General features: G+C 41.1%; 1 protein-coding gene across 2 annotated transcripts in view; it reads left to right on the forward strand.

Annotated features, from left to right (window-relative positions):
- Window positions 1-27,975, forward strand: part of ADAMTS19 (ADAM metallopeptidase with thrombospondin type 1 motif 19) — a 1,141,020-nt gene that overhangs the window by 808,433 nt on the left and 304,612 nt on the right. For both annotated transcript variants that reach the window (XM_069227292.1, XM_069227293.1), the window contains one exon: window positions 27,230-27,350. In XM_069227292.1, the coding sequence (XP_069083393.1) occupies window positions 27,230-27,350 (121 nt within the window). The remainder of the gene's footprint in view (window positions 1-27,229; window positions 27,351-27,975) is intronic.

Here is a 27,975-nt window from a genome sequence, read left to right on the forward strand (position 1 = left end):
GGAGTAACCCAGATTCTCTGAAATAATCAGTTCTTGAGAAGGCCCTGAGTGCGATGCTGGCTGGGCTGGTCCCTTTGAGACCTTTAGTGGAGGGTCATTCATCATGGGCTCAGACTTCGTGGATTACTTGAGATTAATGAGAATATCACTCAGGATAGTTGATAGAAACCCTAGTTTGTCCAATATGGGAGGGCAGACACAGTGGCCTGCTGGTGCAATGGCTTCTGCTGCTTTTTGAGCTTTTATTTTAAGGCATTTGGGATTGGTGATTTTTGTATTGATCCATGAAGTAAAGACTGCTAATGTATTCAGTAAATTGATCCGGTTATTCATTTTTGTAGATTGGTAGTTGAGGGCACCAACTGTTAATTGTAGAGTTCTAAGCAGAATTGCCTACATGTCCCTTGAGTTGTCTGCATGATTGTGTTGGCCTCTAAAAGTACCTGGGGACTTCAATTCATGGGTCTCTACAGCAGTTCAATTTGTATGATTCAGTTGGTCCTTGCCATACCTAGCTATCATGACTTCCTATTCGGATGAGTTACGCAAGGACAGGTTTGGAGGGGGTTTGGCCTTTTGAGTGCTCTGATTGCTGAAACGGCTGGTAAGGGAACAGTTGGTATCTGCAAGAGTTCTACATTCCGCAAGATTCGGTAGATTGTCCTGTGCATTGACACTATTTTTGAGCCGGACACTTGTTGTTTGGAGGTAAGCAGGCTGCAGGGTCGGCATTTGAGAAGTTGCAGAGGTGACAGGAGAGTGCCTGGTCAGGTCCTTTTCCTGAATTCCTGCTGCTTGGTTTGAAATGATAGAGTCCCCATCATCTTTATCCTTACTTCTAGATAGATTATGTAGGATGTTGATCTTCTCTGCACATGAATGTACTTCTGCTGAGAATGTAAAAAGTCTTTTTGCTGGTTGAGTGACTCAGCCCAGCTTGTTGTGACTGACCAAGTGGCTGGCCCTAGCAAGTATATATTAAAGTCCCCAGAGAGTATTATTTTGTAGGGCTAGGGGCTATCCTGCAGAGCGGAAATCTCACTTACCAGGTGTGCCTTGGCCTTCTGCTTAAGTTTAACTTTTTAGAGTATGTAGATGCTCATGAGGCTAAATTAAGGTTCTGGGAACCCTACTTCAAGGTAATAAGAACTGTCTACAGGCGACTCCAAGCTTCTGGTTTCATAGTATGGCTGCTGTGCAGGCCTGTGTGGATGAATATTACTAACCTGCCGCTTTGAGGGCCGTAAAGTGCTTCGTTTGTGGCGGGTGACTGTGTAGTTGGTGTATCCTGAGATAGTTAGCACTTTCTTGGCCCACGTTTCCCGTAACATAATTATGTTAAAGGTTAAAAAATAGGTCAGTGTCTCATTACCTACAAATGTATCTACCAAGTCATTGAAGTTCCAGGAACATTTCTGAAGCTTGTGGGCATGGGCTGGCGATGCTGAGTGTACGAGTCTGATTCATGACTTAGTCAGAACACCTGGAATCCAGCTCCAGTTGTGGGCAAAAGGGGGACATCTTGGGGCATTCATTAGCTGATTGGAGGTTTGTGTTGCAGAAGGTGTTGGCAATTTGCTCTTTGCACTTCTTAAGATGGAAAATGGGCCATTCTGGAGAGTGGTAGGCATACTGTCCTCCTTGTGTAGCATCAGAAAGTGGGTATATGCTGGTTCTACATCTGGTGATATCCATATCCCCCAGGCTTTAAACACCACAGTGACCCCCAATACCTAGTTTACAGCACTGCTGGATGCCCAGGTCACCTTGGTGATTTCAATTGCTTGTCCTGGTGAAGGGGACAGAATCGCCACCAAAACAATGTCAGCCGTAGAGAGATTCGCTGTTTCTGGATTTTGGCTTAACAAGCGAAGAATGTTGTCACAGTTAAGGAGGTCAAAGGGTCCTCTTGGCTGATATTCAGGGTGCATTAGCAGTAGCTATCTGCTAATTGTACTAGAAGGTGCTTTAATTGTGTCAATGTGGTCATGACTGGCGATGCAGAACATTTTAATCTCAGTTAAGGATGATGAGGCGCTGATTGCTGGTAGGTTTGTAAACTTCCCTGAAGCTGTCATGACGTTTGTATTGGCGATCTCCTAAAACATCAGATTGACTTGGCCATGGCTATGGAGGTTCCCCACCTGTTTGATGGTGCATGTTATTGTTAGCAGGTTACGACCGGGGTTGTCATTACTTGCAGGCTTACATTTGTGGAGGCAGGATGTTAGGCTGGTGGCTACTAGTTGCAGAAGCGTGGATGGGTTGATGACCTGAGGTGGCCTGTTCAGTGGCCCTGTTTTTGCCTTGTGCACCTGCTATTGGTGTTGCCGGATCTACATTTTGTTTTGCTACTTAGGTGAGAGCCTGGCAGCACTCAGTATAATTGCCCATGTGTTCCATGTTTGTAGACGTTTTTAGGTGGGCTGTTGCTATGACCAGGTTGGCAGCTGTAGGTTTAATGATTCTGTGAGTTGCTTCTATTGTGCAAGTTTGGGTTACTCCCTGAGTTGCTAAAAAAGGAATTGATACTCCTCCATTTGTTCATTTTGTCCCTTTGTTTTCTTGCTTTGCACCGGTTCTTCCTCTGTTGTCCTCCTTGCACTTGGTTGTGAGCCTTGGTTTGTTCCTGATTTGAGATGGGGTAATTACTGTTTGTACCTGAAGAGGGCCTGCCCAAGAGCTGGGGGTGCTGTGGCACTTCCTCAAGGGTTGCCTCAGTGGTTGCCCCTGAGGGTGCCGGCTCGGTTGACTTTGGGAGGGGGGTGTATGGAGTAACCCAGATTCTCTGAAATATTCAGTTCTTGAGAAGGTCCTGAGTGCGATGCTGGCTGGGCTGGTCCCTTTGAGACCTTTAGTGGAGGGTCATTCATCATGGGCTCAGACTTTGTGGATTACTTGAGATCAACGAGACTATCATTCAGGATAGTTGATAGAAACCCTAGTTTGTCTAATATGGGAGGGCAGACACAGTGGCCTGCTGGTGCAATGGCTTCTGCTGCTTTTTGAGCTTTTATTGTAAGGCATTTGGGATTGGTGATTTTTGTATTGATCCATGAAGTAAAGACTGCTAATGTATTCAGTAATTTGATCTGGTTATCCATTTTTGTAGATTGGTAGTTGAGGGCACCAACTGTTAATTGTAGAGTTCTAAGCAGAATTGCCCACATGTTCCTTGAGTTGTCTGCATGATTGTGTTGGCCTCTAAAAGTACCTGGGGACTTCAATTCATGGGTCTCTACAGCAGTTCAATTTGTATGATTCAGTTGGTCCTTGCCATATCTAGCTATCATGACTTCTTATTCTGATGAGTTAAGCAAGGACAGGTTTGGAGGGGGTTTGGCCTTTTGAGTGCTCTGATTGCTGAAACGGCTGGTAAGGGAACAGTTAGTATCTGCCAGAGTTCTACATTCCGCAAGATTCTGTAGATTGTCCTTTGCATTGACACTATTTTTGAGCCGGACACTTGTTGTTTGGAGGTAAGCAGGCTGCAGGGTCAGCATTTGAGAAGTTGCAGAGGTGACAGGAGAGTGCCTGGTCAGGCCCTTTTCCTGAATTCCTGCTGCTTGGTTTAAAATGATAGAGTCCCAATAATCTTTATTCTTACTTCCAGATAGATTATGTAGGATGTTGATCTTCTCTGCACATGAATGTACTTCTGCTGAGAATGTAAAAAGTGTTTTTGCTGGTTGAGTGACTCTGCCCAACTTGTTGTGACTGACCAAGTGTGGGGGTGTGTTGCCTGTTGCCCTGTGTCTCTAAAGCGTGGCAAGGTTAGTGTTAATAAGAGCTGCTTGATTATTACGATCAGTTTCAGGGCTGTCAGATGGCATGGCCATTATGGTTACACTGTTTCATAAAGGATACAGGGCATACAGCCTTTCTGGAGAACCCTGTAAAGTTCCCTGAGAGAGGCAGTATGCAGCAATTCAGTTAATAACGCTCAGCTCTAGAGTAGACTGTAGTCCCAGTATTTTTGAGTTGGAGGAGAAAATTGCTGCTGCTTGATCTTCTAGAAAAAGGAACTTGCTGTCAATTTTAGGCTGGCATTACTTTGTTAAAAATCATTGTAGATTTATGATAGCTCTTTTGCGTTTGAAAGAGGTACTTGTGCAAGTGGAACATCTGCAGATATATCTGCTTCTGGAGTTGGGCCTGGAGGTGAGAGCACCAGATTGACAAGGGTGATTAACTTAGCTCACTGCCGTTCTGCCAGGTATGCTTCTTTCCCCACATCTTCAGAGGAGATGAAAACAATGAGCCCTGAAGGCAAAAGGCAACACACAGAGGTCCAAAAGCAAATGGAGGACAGTTAAGAAAAGCAGCTGTCACAATTAAAAAAGTTTGACCAATGATCATAGAGCTCAGGGATCTGACAGAGGAAAGGAGATGAGGCAACAAGAGACCCTGGCCAACACAATCCACTTACCAGTGAGGAGAACAAAACAGTAAATGTGGAGGGATGCAATACGTTGACAAACTAAGCGAGAATGAGAACTATATAGTAAGCAGAACGTTGCCAGATGTTGTCCTGCTAGTTCGCAGCATGTGTTTTGGAAACCATGAGGTGATGTGCTCCCTCTGCTGGTGTGGACCAGGTAATGTTTGTTCTTGACCCTCTATGTCTTCTTGCGAGGCAGCCACCAAGAGCCAATCCTCCACAGCCTCCAGTCTTTCCCTATTTTCCATATATCTTTCATACAGAAACAGTCTTGCACTTGTGTCTCTTTCCCTGCATATCCCTCAACAAAATTCAAACAGTGAGACAAATGTCAGTCAAGTTTTAATGTCCCAGTTCACACTTATAGATAAATCTTTCCTTTCTGGGGTTATAGGTGCGCCAAAGGCAAACCCGTCTGCTCCTGTCCATGCACCAACCATGCACAGCGCAAGCCATGCTGCCAGTCACTCTGCTGACCCCGGGGCCTTCTAATATTAGACTGAGCTATCCCAGAGACCAATTACTGCAACTTGGTAAGCAGGCTGACAACCGCATATTGCTTTCAATGTCCACTATAACTAAGTTAAGTTACTCTTATATTATAAAAATTATGCGATGTCTTTCACATTAAGATGTGGCCTACTTAACACAAGGTCTTTAGATAATCATTCCATGGAAGTTAACCTGATGCTACAGACTGATAATTGGGATGCACTATTTGTGACTGAAACATGGACTACTCCTGACTCGGCAATAGACCTGGGCTTGGCATGTCCTCTGGGATCTAAAATCCTTCACAAGCCACGCATTACTAGGAAGGGGGGAGGAGTGGTGATAGTCTTTTAGGAAAGATGGAATTCTATATCCCTCACTGTAGATGAACTAACTGGTCTCGCATTGTTGGGTTTTACTCTGAAAGCTGAAAAATTTTGTATCCTTTCTGGTATTTTATTCTGTTGTCCTCCAGGCCCTCCAATATCATATTTGCAACCTTTTATAGAAGTGATCTTTAATTCGACCCTCGCCAATTCAAACTTTTTTTTATCTTAGGAGACTTTAACATATGGGCTGAGGGGGACCTATCACTTCTATTTAAGGAACTACAAGGTTCCTGTAAAATGTTGTACTTACGACTGTTAGGCGAGGGTCCTACCCATCAAGCTAGTCATTCCCTTGATCTCATCTTTGCCCCTGTGGGGTTAGTCACCATGACAGACATTCTATCCTGCTGCTGGATAGATCATGCATCAGTAACTTTATTTGTTCATGGAAGGGAACTTAGTACCCCTAAGTCAGCGGTAGCCAGAATCCGATTTGGCAGAGGTAGCCAGAATCCAATTTGGACATGGCAGAAACTCAACCAGCTAGCAGGCTATCTAACTTGTCACCCATAGTTGAGTCTGGTAAAACAGTGCAAGAAAACTACAACGCTCTGGAGGGAAAGAACTCCAGATGTAGAAATACCCATTAAAAAAATTGAAAATCCGTAGTATGCCCGCTCCTCCTTGGTATCCATAAAAATGTTAAAACAAGCATGTCAAAAACTTGAGGGGAAGTGGCATAGCTCCTACAAAGGGGAGGACAAATAGTATCTCAAGAATTCTCTAAATTAATACAAGAGGGAGATCAGCAGGGTAAAAGCCAATTACTATGCCAATGTCATTCTTGCTGCTCATAATAATGTCAGAAAGGTATTTGACATCATGCGAGAATTATTAAACCCAAAGTGCATAAAACAGAATATCATAGCATCACAGGCTCTCTGTGACAATCTTGTTGAGTTATTTGCGGGAATAATTGGCAAGATTCTGGAGAACATTAGGGACTCTCATCAGTCAAGGGATCCCAGTTTAGTTGCTGCATGCCCTAAAGGAAATGCGGATATAGAGACGTCTATCCTTTCCAAGACTGAGACATTTATACTGGCAAACTCCCCCAACTGTGAAGGGAACAAATTTGAATACTTTGAAACCTTAACAGTGGTCTGATTTCAAATGGCTGTCATGTCCACTTAATCAGGCTCACCACTTGGGTTTGGAAAGACTGGGCAGACAAATTATCCCAGCTGGAAATGTAGATATCAGGTAAGTTGTTTGAAGTTCAAGGTATCACGCCTTTGTTAGTGCAGGTTCCTGTTGTCATCGATTCAGGTCTTCTCTTGTCCTTTTCTCAAGTTGTTGCAGATCTGACATTCTGGTGCCAGGGAAATCCCTTAAATCTTAGATTTAGGGATGTTAGGGGTGTGGGTGGAAGTAGCCAATGGGCTACTAGCCCCATCAGCTAATACACCCCTTAGATGACCACATCCAGTGGGTTGTGGTATGTTTTCTACCCTGAACCTCTATTTCGCAACTTTTCAAGATGGCAGAGGTCTTTCTTGGCCCTACAGACCAGGTTGTCCACCCCAAAGGTTTGGCTAGCCTTCTGGGTGTGTATGCCTCCTGACAAACTGATTTTCCTGCTTACCTGGGTGCAAATGTGCCTGGGGGTTGTGGGGCTTGCTTTGTCTTCCACTGGGGGACAGTCTCCTTGCTTATCAAATTCAGTGTGCCCTTTGACGTTTACCTCCCTAGTGTACCACTTTACTAGCTTTCCTGAGAGCAAGGGAATTGTGACCTCCTTCCCATCCTTGGTTCACTCAGCCCGGCCAGGCCTGGGGACCGATGTAACAGCCCATTCCCTGGGTACTACTGGTACCATATACTAGGGGATTACACAGGGGTTAAAGTACTTGCCAATTGGAGATAGCAATTCCCATTTATCAATTTAGGGAGAGAGCACTGGCACGGGGCCTGGTTAGCAGGTTCCATTACAATTTCAGAGTGTAATCCTAGAGCATCTACAACAAAAAGTGTGGGCCTTACAATCCAAAAAAGGCACTTTCCTTCAACCACTAAGGTAGGCCCTAAAGGTTCATAAGGCAGTGTGGATTGTTTTTAAAAAGTAGGACATGTGTACTTAAGTTTTACGTATCTTGGCAGTGAAAAACTCCTAAAGTTTATTTTTTACGGTTGTAAGGCCTATCTCTCACTTGACTAAAACTTGGCTACTTTATTTAATTTAATAAGTGCTACCTTCAGAACAGGAGCAGATAGAGATTTGCCCTTTACAAACAAATTAATTTCCTCTTTAACGGCAGTGGATTTTAAGATACAATTCTGAAAATGGTACTTTTAGAAAGTGGGCATTTTCCTGTCCCAACCTTTTGTGCCTTGCGCAAGTGTCCTGAGTCACATGACTGTGAATGGCTCTGCTCTTGGGGTTTGTGTATTGCTTCTGGACAGTAACATAAAAGCAGCTTAGGTGTGGACAGGATAGGTCATCCTTGCAGAATGATTGGAGAGGTGCTGTACCAAGCCCTTCTTGCACTTGAAAGAGCCACCAAAGAACCTGACACCAGGCCTTCCTTGCCTTTTGTCAACCCCAGACAGTTTGAGCCCTTGATAGGGGAGGGGTGGAAAGAACTTGCCACATCCGGATATGGGGGCAGGGCAGGGAGTCCCCTGACACAAAAGCTGGTACCAAGTATAAATAATGGACCTCTGGCGCCACTTACCAGAACACTCCTGTACCTAAGGAAATAGCAGAAGAAGGACCGTTCTGCTGCTAGAAGACCGTCCTGCTGCTTGAACAATTGTCTTACTGTCTGAGAAGGAAGATTGGGCCTGCTTGACTTCATCCCACGCTACCATGAGTAACTCCAATAATCTATTGGCTGACTTCCTATAAGAGCTACAGGGACACAACAAGTTTCAGAGGCCTTCCTGTGATGGCTCAACTGACCTGCTGCAACTGGACCTCTCTGAACCTGCAACTGTGACCTGTCTGAGCCCTATTGCTGTCCTCTGCTGCAATGCCCAACAGCTGTCCATGATGCTCAGTCTCCTCGTCGTTGCCTTCTCTTCCATGTACAGAACTGTTTACACCAAACTTAGAAGGTCTTTTTTCAGAGGGATTAACCGGGTCCCTGTGTCAGACCCTTGCTCCATCGTGGTCAGCCTGAACTCGTTCCTGTGTGACCAGAAAACCACAAGTGGCACTTTGTGCTTTTAGGCATTATTTTCACTAAAACCATTAAAATTATTTATCTCTGATTCTATTCATTAGATTTTTATTGTTCTGGTATTATTTTATTTATTAAAATTGACTGTATTCTTTCAAAATTGGTTTGGGATTTTTCTTGTGTTTTCACTTTACTACTGCTGATGTATTTCACACAAGCCTAACTGCTTTTGAGGCAAGCTACCATAGTGTTAAGCACAGGAGAATTTAGTGACTGATTAACCCTGACAAGGACTGTGGTTGTTCTTCACAGCCCAGGAACTGCAAATGTTTGTGAACCTATCTAAACATATCTCTTCAAGACCTAACTACTTGAATCACCAGTGCCATGAAACCTTTCAGAGAAAGTGCTCTTTAGCCCGTTTAAAATTCATTAATTCTGATGGATTCTTTTAATCACAGATTACTCACTTTTAAAATATCCCCTGGCATCAGACTGGATCTAGGAGCTTTCACAGCAAGGCTCCTATATGTTGCCAGGTGTTGCCACTCAGCTCCATATTGACCTTGTTCATCCCTGGGAGTGACAGACCAGAGCCACATATAAGCCCCATGCCTGTGCCAGCGTCAGTTCCTTTCTTTCAATGCCTTCAAATGCATATCTAGAGCTCCTTCTTGTTGTCAGATTGACAATATTTTTCTTCAAAAAGTTTAAATTAAGCTTGCAAGGGAACAATGTTCCCACCTAAAGCTACAGGGATCAAATCCTGCTGCCACTGTTAGAAACAGATGTCATTGACAAACCTGCACAACGTATGCCTTGATGTTTGGGCCTGGGAATCCAAGAGTATGCAGTTTCACAAACCCAAAGATGACCCAGGGCCATAAATCAAAGCTATATGTTACTTAGCATTGAAAAATGCCACATAAGTTCCGCTTCTACTCAAAGTTGAGGATGTGGACCCATTCCACCTCTCAAGGCAGAGCCTTTCAAGGACATCTCATAACATCTCATAAGTCAAAGTCCATATTTAAGTGGAAGCACAAGACAATCAAGCAGGTTTCCTCCCCATTCAGCTGCCATCTGTCTTCAGAGACGTTGCAGGGGTGTAAAGATGCCACTCCGTCTTACTCTCAATCTCTGATTGAGGAACCAATTCCACAATTAGTCCTGATGCACCCAGAGTTTCCTGGGACATCAGAGATTCCACAGCAGATTGAGGCTTTTAGGTAGGCCATGATGCACATTTAGATTGTCTTCTGGTTCCCTCTGGCATACCTTCGAGCCCAAATGGTACGCAGGGCTCTCAAATTAGTTTGTCAATGCCAGATCTGTCCTCAACGCCATCTGTTCCTTTCAGACCCCCCTTGATTTCCCCACTGGTTCCAGTGGGGAGTTTCAATCTCATTCTACAATCTGCAGAAGTTCCTTAGACATCAATGTTGGTTGCTGCTCTGCAGGTTCAAAAGAGGATGCTTTTCTGATGTCTAACTTTGAGCCAAATTCATCTTGACCCTCACCCAGGTCAGTCTGAGTCAGACAAAACTCTACCTTTAACTTGAAGTTGCGCTCAGTTGCTTTATCAGCTCTTCTTTACTGTCTCAGGTCGATGTCTGCTGCTATTAGGAAATAATGGGGATATTTTTTCACCACATTTTCATGGGAACCCTTTGTATATGAATTTACAGGACACCTGTGGTCTTGATCCATCCCTTGAAACTGGGTTGATGTTCCCCCTTGGGCCAACCTTTAAAGAGAGTACTTTATTTGTTGTAGTGTTTAGACAGGTTTTAAATCTACAAGTTCCTTTTGTGGGAGTCAAAACAAATGCTCTTACAGATGTTTTACAGCTACGAGTGGCTTCTTCAAAGCCATTTCTGCCTTTGAACAAAGCCCTCAATTGGTCTACAACTTGCTCTTGCTCGCTGGTTAACCTGCAGTTTGCCAAAAACTACAGATTGACACCAGAAGACCCTGACTTTTTTGGCCCAAAAGCCCTACTTTGGAGAGTTTGGTGGTTCAGGCTTCCACCAGCACGGTAATTCTCAATTCCTTTCTTATGACCCTGATGATCATTCACCCTTTTTTGGTGACACAGCTGATTCCACCCTACAGTGCTTCAAGGAAACCAGGGCCATAGCTCACTCATTGGCCTTTCCACACCTGCCAGCCAGTTCCTCATCATTTTCCTACCTTCCAGTGCTTCTCCAGAGGTTATACGTATAGACCCTATCTTCCACCCCCACTGCAGTCCTCTCAGCCTTTTTCATGGCTGGGGATTACCCTTTGAGGTACATGCTTACCCTGTGGGATACAGAATCAAACATTTTCTCCAAGGGTGGCAGTCGTCCTCCAAATGGGTTCTTCAGATTATTGTACGGGACCATGCCCTTCCATTCCTTGTCAATCTGTCACAAATTCCTCACACATCAGAGCAGTTATCAGAGGAGAGCCTGTCCATCTTATTGCAAGAGGTGCAAACTGTAATCTTCAAAGGAGCTGTACAGAGAATACTAGAATGGGGAATTGAGACTGATTATTACTCCCACCATTTCCTTGTGCTGAAGAAAGACGGAGGCTTTCATCCTATTTAAGATTTCTGCCCTCTGAATGCTTTTCCCTAGAATGACAAAGTCAGAATGTTCACACTGGCCCAAATTCTGTCTGCTGTGAACCTGAATGTTTTCCCTGAACCTGCCGGATGCACACTTTCATATGCTGGTCCTGCAGTCTGGTCCTGCATACCCTGGATGCATATCACAACATTAGAAGAGCTGGCTTCTTTATTTTCTGATGCCTGATTTGAAGACTCCATCCTTTTGAGTATAATTGTATACTCCAATGTGACCTGGCCTCTTCAACCCCAGGGAAAGATCTTGTCACAGTAAGCCATAACTCTTCCTAACATGTTGTAAGGTGAGGTGTGGCCTACACTGAAACACATCCCACAGTCAATTTTAGCTGTTGAACAGGATCTCTGCCTCATTAGTATCATACACCAGTTACTTAAACTCTATTGTGATGTTTTGAGGATTTTTATTTCTCTTGTGTGAAAATACCATTGAATACATCTACCATATTTTTAATGTCTTTTCAATCATTGGGTATTATTTACCTGGTTCACACACTTTAATTTATATTACAAGATTTAGCATCATTGCTGAATCCAAAGGTTACCAGTCTGCTAAATGAAAACAGACACCATATCCTCCTCTTGCTAAAGCTAAACCTACAAAATCTTTATGACAAAAATGTTATAAGAGGATCAGGCAATACATATCAATACTGATTCTATCAGTAATGACATCAAATGCATTCACTGAGAACTAGCAGGGCTGTCTGCAAGAGTATCAGATAACAAAATTAAAATTAATGATAATAGAAAGTGATTCAACCATCTTTCAGTTGTTGTTCACCTGGTTACACCCATGCACAAAATGATAACTGACCTAGAAAACTGAAATAGAGAAATTACTGAATAAATATATAGATACAAAGCTGATATTACTTTTCTACAAGAAACCTATGTTGATGATAGAAATGTATCTTTTATGAACAAAGGTTGGGTTGGTAAAATAGTTTGTTCTAATGTACTGGACATACAAATTGAGTGGTTGTTCTTTTTGCAAAGAAATAAAATGCTGTATTTCTCTAACTCCATAGTGATGCATATGGAAAATTTCTATATGTTCGAGCTAAAGTTGATAAATTTATTATACACTTACTTAATTTATTTGCACCTACTAGTGATGATACGATTTTGTAGAAACAAATTATAAAGGAAATAATCAAATTAGGCAATGTACCTCTTATTTTAGATGTTGATTTTAACTTAATAAGTGAATAGATATTAAACTGCTATCAAAAGTTAGTGATACCTTCTAAAGTTTTTTTTTTTTTTTTTTTTAACTACTACTAAATTAATTGATATGTGGAGATTACATAATCCTACATGCAAGGACTTTAACATTTTATATTTCTCACTCTTTATTTTATATTTCTCACTCTTTATTATCTTCTTTCTTCCCCTAACATATGTAATTCAATTACCAATTCAACACATTGCATGGTCTCCCAATACTCCTTTTTAATTGAGAAATGAATGCATATATGGATTTAAATGGCAAAATAACTATATCTCCTTAATCACATTACTTTTTAATTGAAAATAAAACATTAGATACTTCCCAAGTTATAGGTGGGCATTTTTTTGAAGCATTCATTTTGGGTATACCAATATCTATAGTGGCTAATAAAAGTACAACTTTTAATAAGACTATTGCTGACCTTTCCAAACATATTGCAAAATATGAGAGACGTTTCATAACTTCAGGGGATAAAACCTACAAACTTGAATTGCAAGAGCTAAGGTATGATTTTTCTAGATTGCTTAGTAAAAAAGCTGGAATAGGAGATTCTAATAAAAAAGCAAACTTTTCTCCTTTATATCACAATTTTTGGGATGAGGTTTGGACTGTAATTTAAAAAGAAATACCTGTTTCTGATAGTATTTCTTGCACTATAATTATTTACAAAGGCCTCTTGTTCATTTATACCTAATGCAAAAATTTTAAGTTTCCTTACATCTACAACTGTTAAAACTATTACATGTAATTGTAAACATTAATTTAACAGTACATACCTGGTGCTTCTGGGTTCGTTTTTTTATAGAAAAGGTTTTGAAGTATCCTTATTTAAAGAATTGAAACCTCCTTGTTCTCATGTATCATTCAGCAAACCTTAAAAGGATTATATTCCAAATAGTCTTTAATTGAATTTTGAAATTTTGGATTTCTAATTTTGCATTTTCTTGAATATGTCTACTACTTGTCAACACATTTTATACTTTAAATATATATATTTTTTATTGGCCCATGTACCTTTTTAGTTTTATTTAGGCTAATTAGTTTGATATTACAGCTCATATTATTTCCTCATTTATATTTATTGTGTTTCTTGTTATATTTAAAAAATAATTCAATAAAATATTTGAACACAAAAAAAAGAATAATGGGGATTCAGCTGATAGGCTTTTGCTGCTTTACGATTGGAAGTATGTTTCACTAAAGGATGACAGACTTTTTCTCACATGGATGATAAAGATGCTTCCACATTTGCAGATGGTTTGTTGTCATTTTCATAGTATAAAGTGTATTTCTGTTACAAAAATAGGCATAGTGTAAGTACATAATTAAAAAGTTATACATGTGCATGTGTGATCAACCAATTTATACAAATACTGTTTGCATAACACTGCCATTTTCATATAGTTCATTTATATAGCTGCCCGATAAATGTTTTCATTAAGTCAGAATAATTACATGTCTGGATGAAGCTTAAATCAGTAATGTGCATGGGCAAAATTTGAAAGACTCTTGAAGGATCAACACAGGCATTTCAGCCCCTAACAACCCATAAAGGAATGGTGATCTCTCAATTATCCTGTCCAGGATATAGGTATTTGTCTCACAACCCCCATAGTAATAATTAAGCTGCTATGGCATGTCTCAAATCAACATGAAAAACACACTAATTCAATATGTTCTGATGTCAGTCTACAGCTGGGGTCTCTAAGAATATTTCAGTAATTTATAAATGGCTGCAGAGGCGGGAACTGCTCACCCGTTGTACTCTTTTTTTCAGTGGTGTTCTTCTCGTTTTGCACTTTTCTGCACCCTTTTGCTCTTCAATTTCCTCCTCCATGTTCTGTTCCCCTCCTGCTCATTTGTCTCACATGCCCCGCTACTTGCTTCTTCTTTCTGCGTCTTCTTCTGCTGTATAGTTGTGCACACTACCCACGTACCTTTTGACTGATCTGAAGACCAGTCAAAGACCCTTCAGGATGGACCCCGCTGCCTCATGGCTTCCGCCTCATCTCCCTTAACACTCTCGCTTGCTCTCACTCTAACTTCTTCTCTCACTTTCTCATCTCTTTCACCACTTTGTCTGCTTTTCCCTCTTTGTCTTAGCACTTTTCAGCCATTTTGCCATCTCTTTTACCCTGTTTGTCTGCTTTTTCCTGCTTTTTCCTGTTTGCCATAGCTCATGTCAGCTGTTTTCTCATCTCTTTCACCCAATTTTTCTGCTTTTCTCTCTTTGTTTTAGCTCTCTTTAACCTTTTCTCATCTCTCTCACAGCCCATTTTCTGCTTTTCTGCCTTAGCTCTTATCACCTGCCTTTTTTGATACTTCTGTTAACGTGTCCAAATTTGGATAATTTACTCAATCTGGGACTCGTTTTAGGCCGATGAATCTTTTGACCCTGATTGAAGACACCTTAAGACGAGATAGCTGATCAACATGTCAATCAATAAGTCAATAACGTCATCAATAGTCACCATGACAAATCAATTGGATTAATCAATAACCTTAATAAGACTCGGAAACCACCATGACCTTTCAGTCATGAATAACCACACCAGTTTAGTACAATTTTATGATGTTTATTCCCTATTGGTTACAATTCTACGAGCAAGTTTACTAGTCTCAAAACCATGAAACATATCAACATTGTCATAATATGGCAACTCGAATAAGATTTAATCAAAGCAAAGATCAGGAACATTAGAACATAACACGACGTCAACATAGGTTAACCTTAGCAGAGTTTTATTAGCGCATTAATCAACAAAGCATTGATTCAGTCATTTGTCTATTTGCGTCTGTTTAGTGAACCCCTTAACTAACCTCGAATTAGCATTGGCATGTTGGGCTTCATGCAAAACAATTTAGCAACACGAATTTAGAAAACATCTATCTATGGTCTCTGACAAAAGAAGCAGTTGGTACCTAGAAAGGAAAGGCAAACAGACAATTACAATTTCATCATCATATAGTTACCCTCCATAATGGATCAGCATACAGAGTCAGTCTTTGTCCTCAGGACATATTGTTTCACCATCTGCCAGGCAGCACAGCAAAGTTCAGCAAGACGGGGTAAGTAGGGACACTTCCCTCATAAGGAGGAGAAGTATAGAACAGGCAAAATAAGGGTGAGGATGGTTTGAAGAACCAAACAGCAAAGTCTCTAGGCAGAGTGACAAAGTGTCTGGGTCATAGCAAAAGTTTGCAATGGCATCTCCTAATGGCTCCTCGTGTCAAAGGTTTTTATCCCTTTTCTGTTGTACAGTCTAATTTCTAATTGGGTAGAGTTAGCACCCCACTATCTCCATCCAATGGGTCTCCAGTGGCACCATCAAAATTGTCACCTTGTAACAGTTTCTCACGTAGTTTATTGGTTCTTGTGATTGACGTCTCCAGCGGGTAGAATGTCCGGTATGATTTCATACTCTTGTGATCCTCTCGCATCCTCAGTCAGTAGGTCCAATGTCTGTACCGGTTTAGGCGACCTTGTACCTGTAACGAGTCTACACTGTTACATTCAGCAAAAATGTTTCCTTGAGCAAGTCGAATTTCATGAGAACGGATCTACAACGGTTACACTCATCTTTTAGCTTTGGAAAAGTACAAGTACATGTCCTTCAGCAAGTCAGCACACTGCACGTTAGAAAAACACATTTAATATGAAACCGGGCAGCTAGGACTCGACTCATGCTAACTAAGGCCTAATGATTTATTAGCAAAACTTTAACATATAACTCTTAATATTAGTGTAAAATCATACATTAACGTATCATTATTTTATTATTAGTCAGCTTCATTAATCATTGTATACATTGGCGGCAACTCCCCGTGGGCACATTTCAAGCGCATGTTTAGCAATAACACATTAATACTTTTTCTATGCTGCATTATTATGCATTAGTTCATAAACATTTTATGTTAATTTTGAGTATAAGAGCTACGCTCCCTCACTTCCTTAACCCCATTTTCTGCATTTTGCTGTTTTCACCTGCTTGCTTTTTCTTTTTTTCCCCAGTTTTCTGCCAGTTTTGTGCTTTTCTGCTCTGACCTTTTTTCAATGTAATTCCCTTCTCCATTAAATCTCATACCCCAATTGTCCTCCCACACCTTTTTCCTACCTTCACCAGTCCTTACCTGCTTTTTCTTCTGCTGTCTTCTTCCATGTCTTCCCCTGCTTTGCAGCCCCGCCTACTGCCCCCACATCTCTCTCTCCCCTCCCAGGACCTACCTAATGGTGCCAGCTGTAGGCACCAATAAGCAGGTGATAAGGCACCTGACCCTCACTTATCTGTTGACTTGTCCTCCAATTAGTCTAAGGCCCATATGGACTCGCCTTGGCTACCTTGAGGCTTCCACCTCTTCTCGTTTGGCTCTGTCTCTCTCACACTCGCTTCTCTCACTTTGTCATGGATTTCACCCTAATTTTCTGCATTTTCCTCTTTGCCCTTCTTTGCCTGAGCTCTCTTTAACATCTTTTCATCTCTCTCCTCATTTTCTTCCTTTCTGTCTTAGCTCTTTTTAGCCGCTTTACTGCACATCTCTCACCCCATTTTCTGTGTTGTGCTCTTTTCACATACTTTGCTCTTTTGCTTTTCCCCCAATCTTCCGATCATTTTTCTCTTTAATGCTTGCACTCCTTTTGCTCTTCAGTTTCCTTCTTCAACACCCTCCTGCACATCCTGCCCCCCTTCACCACTCCTGACCAGCTTATTCTTCATGTATTCTTCTGCTGCCAGCCATGCACACTGCCCCCAAACTTCCCCCCTTCACAGGGCATACCTAATGGCAATTGGTGTGCATTAGCACAGCAGGCAGACACACCACCAGCAAGCTCATCTGTACCAGGAACCATGATCCTACCCCCCCCATCAACACATTGCAGCACTCATACAAGCAGAAGGTAATAGTGGTGTCACTGTTTGTATCTCCTGAACGTAACTCGTACAGAAATCAGCAATGTATTGTCCTTAGGAATGTAGGAATGGTGCTGAATGGCAAAAAATGCCCCACTACCAAGAGGCATAACAGAGTATGAGAATAATACACTGTGTTAATGAGAAAACAAAGCAAACCACAGCACTCAAGAGCAGTCCATAGGCCAGAAGTCAACTCTTGAGTGCTGTGGTTTGCTTTGTTTTTACATTGCAGCACTCCTCCAATGTCTTGAGCCTGGACACCTCCCTTCACCCCCTGCAACTGCACCACGCCATACATCACAGTAGCCTTCATAACAACCCGCCCACATAGCATCACATGCACCAGCAAACCAGCACCCCACAACTCACATCAAAGCTCACTCAGATGCATGCTACTTAGTACCCGCTCACTCAGCAAACACGAAATAGAAATCTGGGACCTGCTAAACAGCAACACACTGGACCTACTCTTCCTCATTGAAACCTGGCTCAACTCAACATAGGCGCCCGACATCACAATGGCAATCACAGCAGGCTACAAGATCGCACAACAGGACTGCAGCCAGAACCCAGGAGGAGGACTCTCTATCATCTACAAAGATATCATTGCTTGCTCAACAACCACAGAGAACATCACTTCATTTATTGAACATCCACATTTCAAACTTCAAATCTCCAACAACTTCACCCTTTACGGAACCCTCGCTTACTGACCATCAGAACAGCAAGCTACACTCACCAAAGAATTCAATGCCTCTCAACAATCAACTCCAGAGCCTTCATACTCTTCAGATACCTCAACTACTACCTGTAGGACTCAACCAATTTTGCTCCACAGCACTCCTAGAAAGCCTTAACAACATTGGACTAACCCACATTGTCACAGAACCCATGCACCTCACAGGATACACTCTGGATCCTATCTTCACCACATTGAATGATGTCAACTTCAACTAAACCTTACCCCTCACATTGACCAATCACTCCCTTATTTCCTTCCAGATTAACACACCGCAGACCTACTCACCCACAAACATCAACTTACCCAGCCACAGCTGGAGCAAAATCCCAGAAATAGAATTGCTCAACGCCCTCCACATGGACCCAACGAAACCCACGGACAAGGTCAAGGTGCTGTCAACAACTTTAATAACTGGGTCAAGAACTGCACAGACTTCCTCACACCCACCAAACTCAACAAACAGAGACGAGCCAACAAACAAGCCAGTTGGTACACCCAGGACATCAACAGCACCAAAAGACACTGCAAACAGCTAGAAAGAAAATGGAGAACCAGCTGCAAAGACACCAACAGCCCTTTTTTTAAAAAGCACTCAAACGATACCATCAGCTGTTAAGAGAAACCTAGAAAAAGCACTAGCTGACCGCATCAAATAGAGCTTCAACAGCAGCAAGGAAATCTTCCTGATCATCAAATGTTTCACCACACCCATGGCCGCCACCAACACCATTACCCCTTGCAAGGACTCTGTGACAACACATCCAACTATTCACAGTAAAATCCTAAGCATCTACAGCAATTTTGCCCAGCAACCAGATACAAAAGACTCATCACCAACCTGTCCTTCACCAATCAAGACAACCACCTGATCAGATGGAAGACCATCACCAGAGAAGAAACAGCCTCAGTCATGTGGACCATCCACTCTGGGGCCTCATCTTGCCCCGACCACATCTTAAACCTCGGCACACCACCAATCAGCACAGCACTGCCCACATCCTAAATACCTCCACCACCTTCCTGGAAGCATGCAACAGTCAACGGTCCCCTTAAGAAACCTTCAGCTAACCAAAGCCAACGATCGGCCTAACCCACTGCTTCTCTACCGAGTGAAAATTATGGAAAAGGCCATCGACAGTCAGCTCACTAGCCACTTCGAGCTCCACCACATGCTGAACAACACCAAATCAAAATTCAGACAAATAGAATAGAATGTATTAAACAAAATTATATCAAAATGTAAAGAAAGCAATTATTGGAAAAGGAGCTATACATTTTTACATTTTTAAAGTTTCAAGTACTTGAATGTTCAAGATCAAGACTTAGGGTGCAATTTCAGGCTGACCTCAATGGAGCGTGGCTTGGATACACCAACAAGGTTTATCCTGTTCAACGGTTTTACCTTCTGAATTAGGGACTGATTACGAGTCTGGAAGTCTGAAAACCCAACTGCCAGAGTCCTTATGAGGAGACTGCCACAGAGCTGGCAGTCTCCCACCCAGACCCATTACAAGGTTTCTAGCCGTCAGCCCAGTGGAAACTTTGCTACAGCATTGAACTTGGCTCCACTTGGAGCCAAGTCCAATGCTGCCACACAGGGGGGCCATCCAGCACCATTGGAATGCACACAGTCTGATGGTGCTGGGCACGGGACCCCCTGCACTGGCATGCCATGCATCGGCAGTGCAGGTGTATCCCTGTGGTACCCAGCACTGGCATTCTGCCATGAAATAGCTGTCAGAAAGTGGGGTGGCAATCAGTCAGGGAGTGCTGAGTTCACCACCGCCATGGCTGGTTACAAGCCGAACCACCACCACCCCGCCAGGATCCATTTATCCTGGCGGTGTTCCCCTGGTGGTCTGACCAACAGGGTTGTAATCTGGTGCTTAGACCACCAGGAGTGTTGCAGTCAGACTGCGGGTTTGGCGGTCCTCGGACCGCTTAGGGCCCTTAGTCTTTTAAGTCCTGTCTAAGCACAGGAATACACTTCTAAGGCCCCCAGAATTCCAGGGGAGGGCATTTAGAGTCTGTCAGGGTATCAAGCAATCCAACAGCATATTCACTCAAGTTCAGTTGCCAATTGTCAGATTGGCACTTTCGGGAAAAAGGCCTTTTGTGGTTCCCCTGTAGCCACACAGGATGTCAGTCAACTAAGCTTTGAAGTCCATTTCTTTGCCCTGGGAACAAGGGGGAGCAGGTCCGTTGCTCCAGGGTTCCTTTCAGGTCACAGAGAGCAGACCCAATCACTTCTGTTTTTCAGCCACGTTTATGCCTGACACCACCTAGTCAGTGGAGGTGACTCCTGGGCATACCCTAACCAATAGGGTAAATGTTCTGGGGTATAACCATACCAACTTTTCTTTTCTTGTTTGCCTTACTACCAGGTTCAAAATACCATGTCAGGGCATTTTCAAGATCGGAAAAGCCACTATAAACTTGGGATCTGAGGTCTGAGTGTGTGTGGGAGAGCCATATAGAAATCAGCAGTGTCTTCCCCACATCTAACACTGTAATGTAGGTTGAAGCAGGTACCATAACCACAACAAATTCAGAGACAGACGTCTAGTAGGAAAAAGCAGGGTCCTTCAAAAAATAGACTGGATACGGACGAATTGTCTTGGTATCTTGTTCTATCCCTTTCAATAGTGCCCCAAGTGTTACATGTGGCTCAACAGACCTGTAAAGTGGGATTTAGCAATGTGGCGTCACAGGATGCTCAAAGCTCACACTTTGAACATTCTGTGGTGTTCAGAGGAGTCATCTGTGTCCATTCAGGTCAGCCTATTTGCTCCTGGAAGGTATTTAATACCTCATTCACACCTATTCTAAACTGAGCACAGGCTGGAGGATGCTGAAGAGTTAATGCCAATTAGCCTCTAGAAACTTCCAGCTTTCTAAAAAGTAGTTTCTCTTAATATTCATTAAGCGTCCAACTTCACCAGTGAATGAGCTTTTTAGTAATTATTCAAAATAGAGGATTAAATATTTTTCTAGCTGGTCCCTTTGCCAACTTAGTTCAGTATTTTAATCAGCAAGCACTCTAGTTTTCTACAAAGGACAGCTAAGGCTTTCTGGTTCCCCCTCAGAGATATAGTGATGTAGAGTGACAGATGATGTACACATGGGTGACATAGGAGTGGGGGGGAGGGCTGGTGGTTGAAGGGCAGCTGTGTAGGGTTCACACTTCCCTGACGCTATTTGGCTAAACATGTGACATGATAATTTGAACGTTTTAGACAAGGATTAAGCTCAAGGCCTTGTTTAGCGACTGTTTTATTTATTTTTTATTTTTTATTGAATGATCAGCCTGACTACTGTGGGGAACATCTATGCGAAATGTGACTGGGACCCAATGTGGTAGGACTAGGTATCAGACTGAGGCTTAGTGTAGGATTATTGTTATAGGTAAATGAAAGGGCTTTATACAAGTCCACGCTTATGAACCCATCAGACTACTGACTCTTCAATAGAAGCTAGAGCTGTAAAAAAGCTGGCCTCTACAGCTCAAGACAGTGATATGTACCTGTTTTTTTATGTTAGAAGAAATTAAAAAGTGCGTTACTGTGGCCTGCTTGATGGCAGATTTTATACTGCCTGGACGGTAGCTTAACGTTATGCTTGTTCAAAAAATAGAAAAATCACAGAAAGCCAGTAACTGCTGTGCTTTGTGGCAGTCCTATCTACTATAGAAATACCTTGCGTGGCACTGGGTCTCACTAATCCTTTTTGCTGATTTTTTATAAGCTGCTAACTGATAATCATTTATCTTTTTAACTCTTAACGCTTTGTTTTTTACTAAGTGTAGGCTATAAAATGAATTTTTATTTTTTATTGAAAGGTTCAAACACCTGTTTTTAGTCAGCTTTTTTGGGACATTTTTACTCGTTCTTGCATTCGCTAACACAATATTATTTTTTTGGTTGCTGTACATTAAACTGTGTCTCACCTTTGCTTGTAATGATACTGACAATAACTGATGCTTGCGAACTGTGCCGTTAATTGATATAAGGGGCGTTTCATGCACTCTCCCTGATTTTCTTTCAGTGACCTGTAATTGGGCTTAGATTGTTTAGGGGCTGGTGGCTCTGGGAAGCAGGCGCTGCCATTTTTAGAGTCTTATCTAGTATAAAAATATAGCCTCAGTGCAGATGCGCAGTGGACACGCACAGAACGTGTGCCTAAGGCAAGCCTGTCTGTGCCCGTCCATGTCTCAGACGTGGCCAGCACCAGCCATTTTGAAGGTGTACAGACTGAGGAAGCAGATGTAAGGTCCTACTCTGCAGCTGTCCTAAAAGGTATGAGGGGGGAGATACTATGGGATGTTGCCCCTCTATCATAGAGTGTGCAGGCCCCATGTCCTGTTATAAGTGCAGGGCTAGTTTTCACACCTTATCCCAACCTGCTAGCAGGATGTCCGGCTCAAAAATGTACGAGTGAGCTGAAAGTGATACTAGTGAATATGCACTCCTTGTATAAACATACCCTGGATATTTTGACATATTAAAGGATGAGAGCATTGACCTGCTCTTTTTAACTGAAACTCGGCTGGATGAGACCTCCTGCCCTGACCTGCATGTGGCTTTACTAGAGGCCATATAGACAGGCTTGAAAAAAGAGGTGGAGGGGTAGTCATTACTTACAAAAAGATTTTTAGATGTAATACCTTTAAAACAGATGAGTTGCAGGGAGCAGAACCCCTGGGCTTTAAAAATATTGATTAGAGGGCAACTCTCCCTTTCAGGGGTGCTCGTTTACCATCCCCCAGGGCATCCGGTAGATCTCCTAGCCTCTCTTGACCAAGCATTGACTTCTAAATGTGTTTCTTATTTCTTTAATATGGACCTAGAGAAGTCTGAGGACCCTCTTGTGAATCATTTGGCAGAAATCCTGGCCCTGTTTAACCGGGATCAAGCTGTCACGGGTACCACACACAGAGCTGGTAATGCCATTGATGGTATTTTATCGAATGCCCACTTGAAATGGGAGACCCTTTCCCAGTGTCATGGTCAGGCCATTATGTAATGCCTTTTTCGTGGCAGTTTGACCAAGTTAAGGAACCACGCCCAATGGTTCTATTGAGTGAGGACGGCTTGGGGCAGGGTATCCCTGGAGGAGCTCAGGAATACTCTAATGGAGTCCAAACCAGAAATGCTATGCTCTGTTATGTAGAGGGACTTGGCCACCAGAGATGGCATAGTAGGCTGCCGACTTGGTAACCCCTATTAGAAGAAATACGTAGGCTACTAAGAATCTCTATATTTTCTGGTTTTCAGTGGAGTTGGCCCAGGAAAGAGCAGCTTGTAAAAAACTGGAGCGAGTCTGGAAGAGGCATTATCTCAAACAAGATAAGACCAATTAAAAAAAGCCTTAAGAACCTATCATAATCACATTCAGAAAGCCTGTGGCATTTTTTACACACAATGCATTGAAGAAGTAGAAAATGATAGTAAGATTTTTAAAATTGTCTCCAGGATTACTGATCCAAAAATATTATCTCCCCCATTAGAGCCTAGACAGGCACTTTGTGATGATTTTTTTTAGTACAAATTCCTCAAAATGCAGCCTAACATAACTGGGACAAATAATTCATCCTGAAAACCTGAATCTGCTATGGTAGCTATTCCCGCCTGGCTGTCCTGAATTGTCGACGTTTGTGGTTCCTTCAGTTGAGGTGGTGGTTTCCACCTTTTCAAAATGTAAATCAGTATCTATTTTGGACCCCATTCCTCACCACATTTTGAAATCAATAGGGGATATTATTGACCCAGTCTATCATGAGCTGTTTACTACCTCTCTTCAGACGGACACAATACAAGAGGATTGCAAGCAAGTTAATGTCACCCCTCTCCTTACAAAGGCGATTGCAGACCCGAAGTCTCTGGCCAACTTTAGACCTGTCTCCTTACTCCAAGCACCAGCAAAGGTCCTGAAAGTATTGGTTAATCTACAGCTTATCGCCTTCCTATATAAGGGCAACTTGCTTCACCCCTCCCAATCAGGGATTAGAGCCTGGCACAGCATCGAATCAGCTCTTCTAGACGTCTCAGAGTCCATTAGGTTTAGCTTGGACTCAGACCTCAATGTGGTATTGGTGTTACTTGACCTGTCCACAGCTTTCAACACAACATCTTGCTGCACAAGCTATAGCACTTGGTAGTGATGGGCTCTGCTTTGGGCTGCTTGAGTCCCTTCTTGGCACATCAGGAACAGATGGTCTGGATGAAGCATATGCTTCAGAGACTAAGAAACTGATGTGGGGAGTGTCCCAAGGCTCTTCCTTCAGCCCTATACTAACAATTCAATTAAAAAATATTTAATGCATTCCCAACCAAAGAAAATTAAAAATGTTTTTAAAATGGTGCAACAGTAAGGAAAGTGTAAGTAAACTACTTTACCTCAAACACGTTACAAATTTGAATAACCCTATTAATTTGAAGGAAATATAAAACTCCGCACATAAACATTATCACTTGACTTAATATATAGATAAAAAAATGAACAATTAACAAAACTCATAAACAATGTAATAATTAGTGTTGAATTAAGAAATATTGGTTATTTAGTTAGAAGATAATTCATTTGCCACCCTCTACCCCTACAAACTTAGCACCCCATCTAAAACATAACTAAAATAAATTAGTATAGTACAATTAACATAATTGATAATGAATTACATAATTAATTAACAATGAGTAAGTAATTGTTATTTATTTATTAGTTAACATCCCACTCTACAATCCTACAAACTCAGCATCCCATACCTATAACTAAATTATACAATTATTACACAATTTTGATAATTATTAATTAATTAAATATTTTACTATACTTTAATAGTTATTATTTGTAATCATTACTTAATTAACTTCCCACCCTGTACCCCTACAAACATAGTAATCCTCACGTAAAATATAAATTCATTAATTCAGTATTACATAAAATACATATTAATATCAATCACATACTTACTTAAAACTTCCCTCCAAACCCAACAACCCGCTACAACGCTATAAATGACTATTAGCAATTAAATTAAAAACCTGAAATCAACAAAGTATATTTAAACAAATTAATAACAAATATATGAACAATAGTAAAACATAAAATTCATATACAAACTAAGACACTATAAAATTATTAAAAAAACAATATTTTTTACAACTCTATTCTTGAAAACGATATTAATGACAACAATATTCTTAACAACCATATTACTTACATGACAAAACAATATTCTTGACAAGGATATTCCTGCTTCACAACATTTTTCTATTACAATGTTTTTTTTTATATTTCTGTCTTCGGATGTGTTCAACTCAATATTTTGTCCAAATACCAAATCTACACCCCATGAAGAAATGTTTACTCTAAATGATGCTTAGACCACCATCCTTATGTCAGGTGATATTTCTGTTATTCATATTGCATGTAAAGCTTCTAAAGCTCTCTAACTTTACCAAACTAAATAATACTTGTACTAAGAACTTATGTGTGTAATGTATTATGTGCATAATTTACTTAAATGTTCAACCAATATATCAGAAAAACACCAGTATATTGCAGCTTTGTGTAGAGGTATAAATTGCATATTGGGCACAGCTTTGTGTAGAGGTATAAATTGCATATTGGGCAAAGTTCTTTTTTTTTTCCTTACTCTAGATATGTGTTAGTGGTATTCATGCATTTTCTGAAGTAAGATACTCTTAATTACGACATCTCCCATGAACTTGTTTTTCTGTGTCTACAGATGCGTATGTCATATCTAGCTCTGAGCCAAGGAAGTACTAAGCACATAAACCTTGTTGTGAATTTGTCAGACAATGCAAGAGTAATTGATACCTAACATAGGAGTGAAGTTAGTCTTGACTTTTTCATGTCATTTGAAATTGGTCTCAAAGCTTGTGCAGGCAATTAATTGCTTGCATCATTGCTTTTGAACTGTTCCTTACAGGACCACTTCTTTCGAACATGAATAATGTTTAGTTCAATCCATTCTAGATGTTCTTCTCTGTAGGTAAAGAGAAAGACATATGTAAATGCACAGTTAGAGTGAGCTGGGGGGGTCAATTTTCTGGTCAGATTGCTGTCTGACCTCAAATGAACAGCTCTGTCTATTAGCCAAGGCTTTTTGAAGTCACCTCTAGCGGAATCAGAAGGCATTAAAATCTGATGAATATGGGAAATATTTTTCAGCACCCTCTAACTTGTCTTCAGCCATGGAGTGTACTGCATTGAGTGGGAAAGTTTAAACTGGCTGTCTCCCTTCCAGAAGAGTTTGGCATAAGCTATGAGGAGCCTGATATCTGAGTGTTTTGAGACATGTACCAGTCGCAAAGTTGTTTGCAACCTCAAAAAATGAGCAATGCAATGTACAAATGTAATAAACACAGTCTTTAGTTAGAAGGCAGAGCAAACCAAACTTCCTTGTGAATCTGAACATGATTAGAGACTTACAAAAGGTGACTCCCAAATTACAAGATGCAAACATTGCATGAGTATAGCACCAGCAAAGTATAGCTCACAAGGACATCTGTTTGCTCAGAGTATTATAATATTCAGTGAAAGCTCAGAACAATCATGTGGTTAACAACCCCCTAATAACTTTAGAATGTTTTTATGTAGGACCTCTGAATCCAATTGACAATCATGAGCTCATATGAGCAATTTCTGTCTTGTATATTAACTCTTACTTCTAAAGCATTTCAAACTCAAGACATATACCAAACTATTTCCGAATTGTGTTACTTAATTACTTTAAATTGTATATCTCTGTAATAATCTTGCCTTTAATTTGTAAGCTACACTTAGAGCTCCTCAATACCTTTCAAAGTTTCCCCCTATTACAGGTGGAAACATATATAATAACAAATATTATATGTGATCTGCAAAGATAAACGGCTATGAATCATAAGTCATTTTACACCAGCAATGTAAAAAGTAGCTGTTTTACTAGATATCAATATCCTTTTTATCCTCAAAACTTCCATCATTTCTGCACGCCATAACCATCGTAGACAGAGAAGGCTACACTGTAAATAAACCACTTTTGCTGTGAATAACAACACCAGGATTATTATGGATATCTTTGGATATTTACCAGTAATGTTCTGTGTCAGAGTTCAAAGCTTAAATAGGTTTAAAGTGTAGTACTTCTTCTGCATGGAAATCTTGTAGGAAAATGTAATAAAACAGTTGTATGAAATAAATATAAATTAGAGATTACACATGCATAAAATTAATTCTTTCCCTATCCTTATTTTCTAGAAAGTTGGTTGTGACGGTATATTGGGGTCCATGCTAAGAGAAGATCATTGTGGTGTGTGCAATGGAAATGGAAAATCATGCAAAGTCATCAAAGGAGACTTCAATCATACAAGGGGAACAGGTAGGACATTCAATTTATGGCTAATTTCCTTGACAAAATATTATAAAATAAACAATAGAACTTTATCAGCAGAAGTAGAAACTGAAATCACTAGAAGTTCTGGAGCCAAATTGAAACTTTGACCAAAGTGTTATCCACAGAAACCTGGTGATGCCCATTGTTATTACCAAATTTAGCAAATTAGTGTGTGTGATAATAAAAACATATTAAAAACAATTTGATGAGTGTTAAACTAAACATTTTTTACTTGAATTGCATTTTTTTCTGTTTAAATTGTGAACCATAAAATCAGTACAAACGTTCCACATAAGACTGGGATATAAATGAAAATTAAGTTAAAATTACAGAACATAAAGCAGCAATAAAATAAAAATGGGGCCGCCTTGAGGCACATATAAGAGTTGATGGCAACTTTTTTCTCTTTCACTTACCCCTAAACCCCAGTACCATAGAAGGCAGCAGAGTTGCACTTTTCATTTTATAAATTGATCATGTATGAGAGAAACTTCCTGCCTAGCCTGCTGCAAAACTGAACACACAAGAAAAAAATATATGAATGACTTTCATCTATAAGAGAAGAGCTCAGTCAAGCAAGCTGCACTATTAAAGACCAGAGCCAGATACA

Source organism: Pleurodeles waltl, chromosome 1_1 (assembly GCF_031143425.1).
Source record: "Pleurodeles waltl isolate 20211129_DDA chromosome 1_1, aPleWal1.hap1.20221129, whole genome shotgun sequence".
Lineage (NCBI taxonomy): Eukaryota > Metazoa > Chordata > Amphibia > Caudata > Salamandridae > Pleurodeles > Pleurodeles waltl.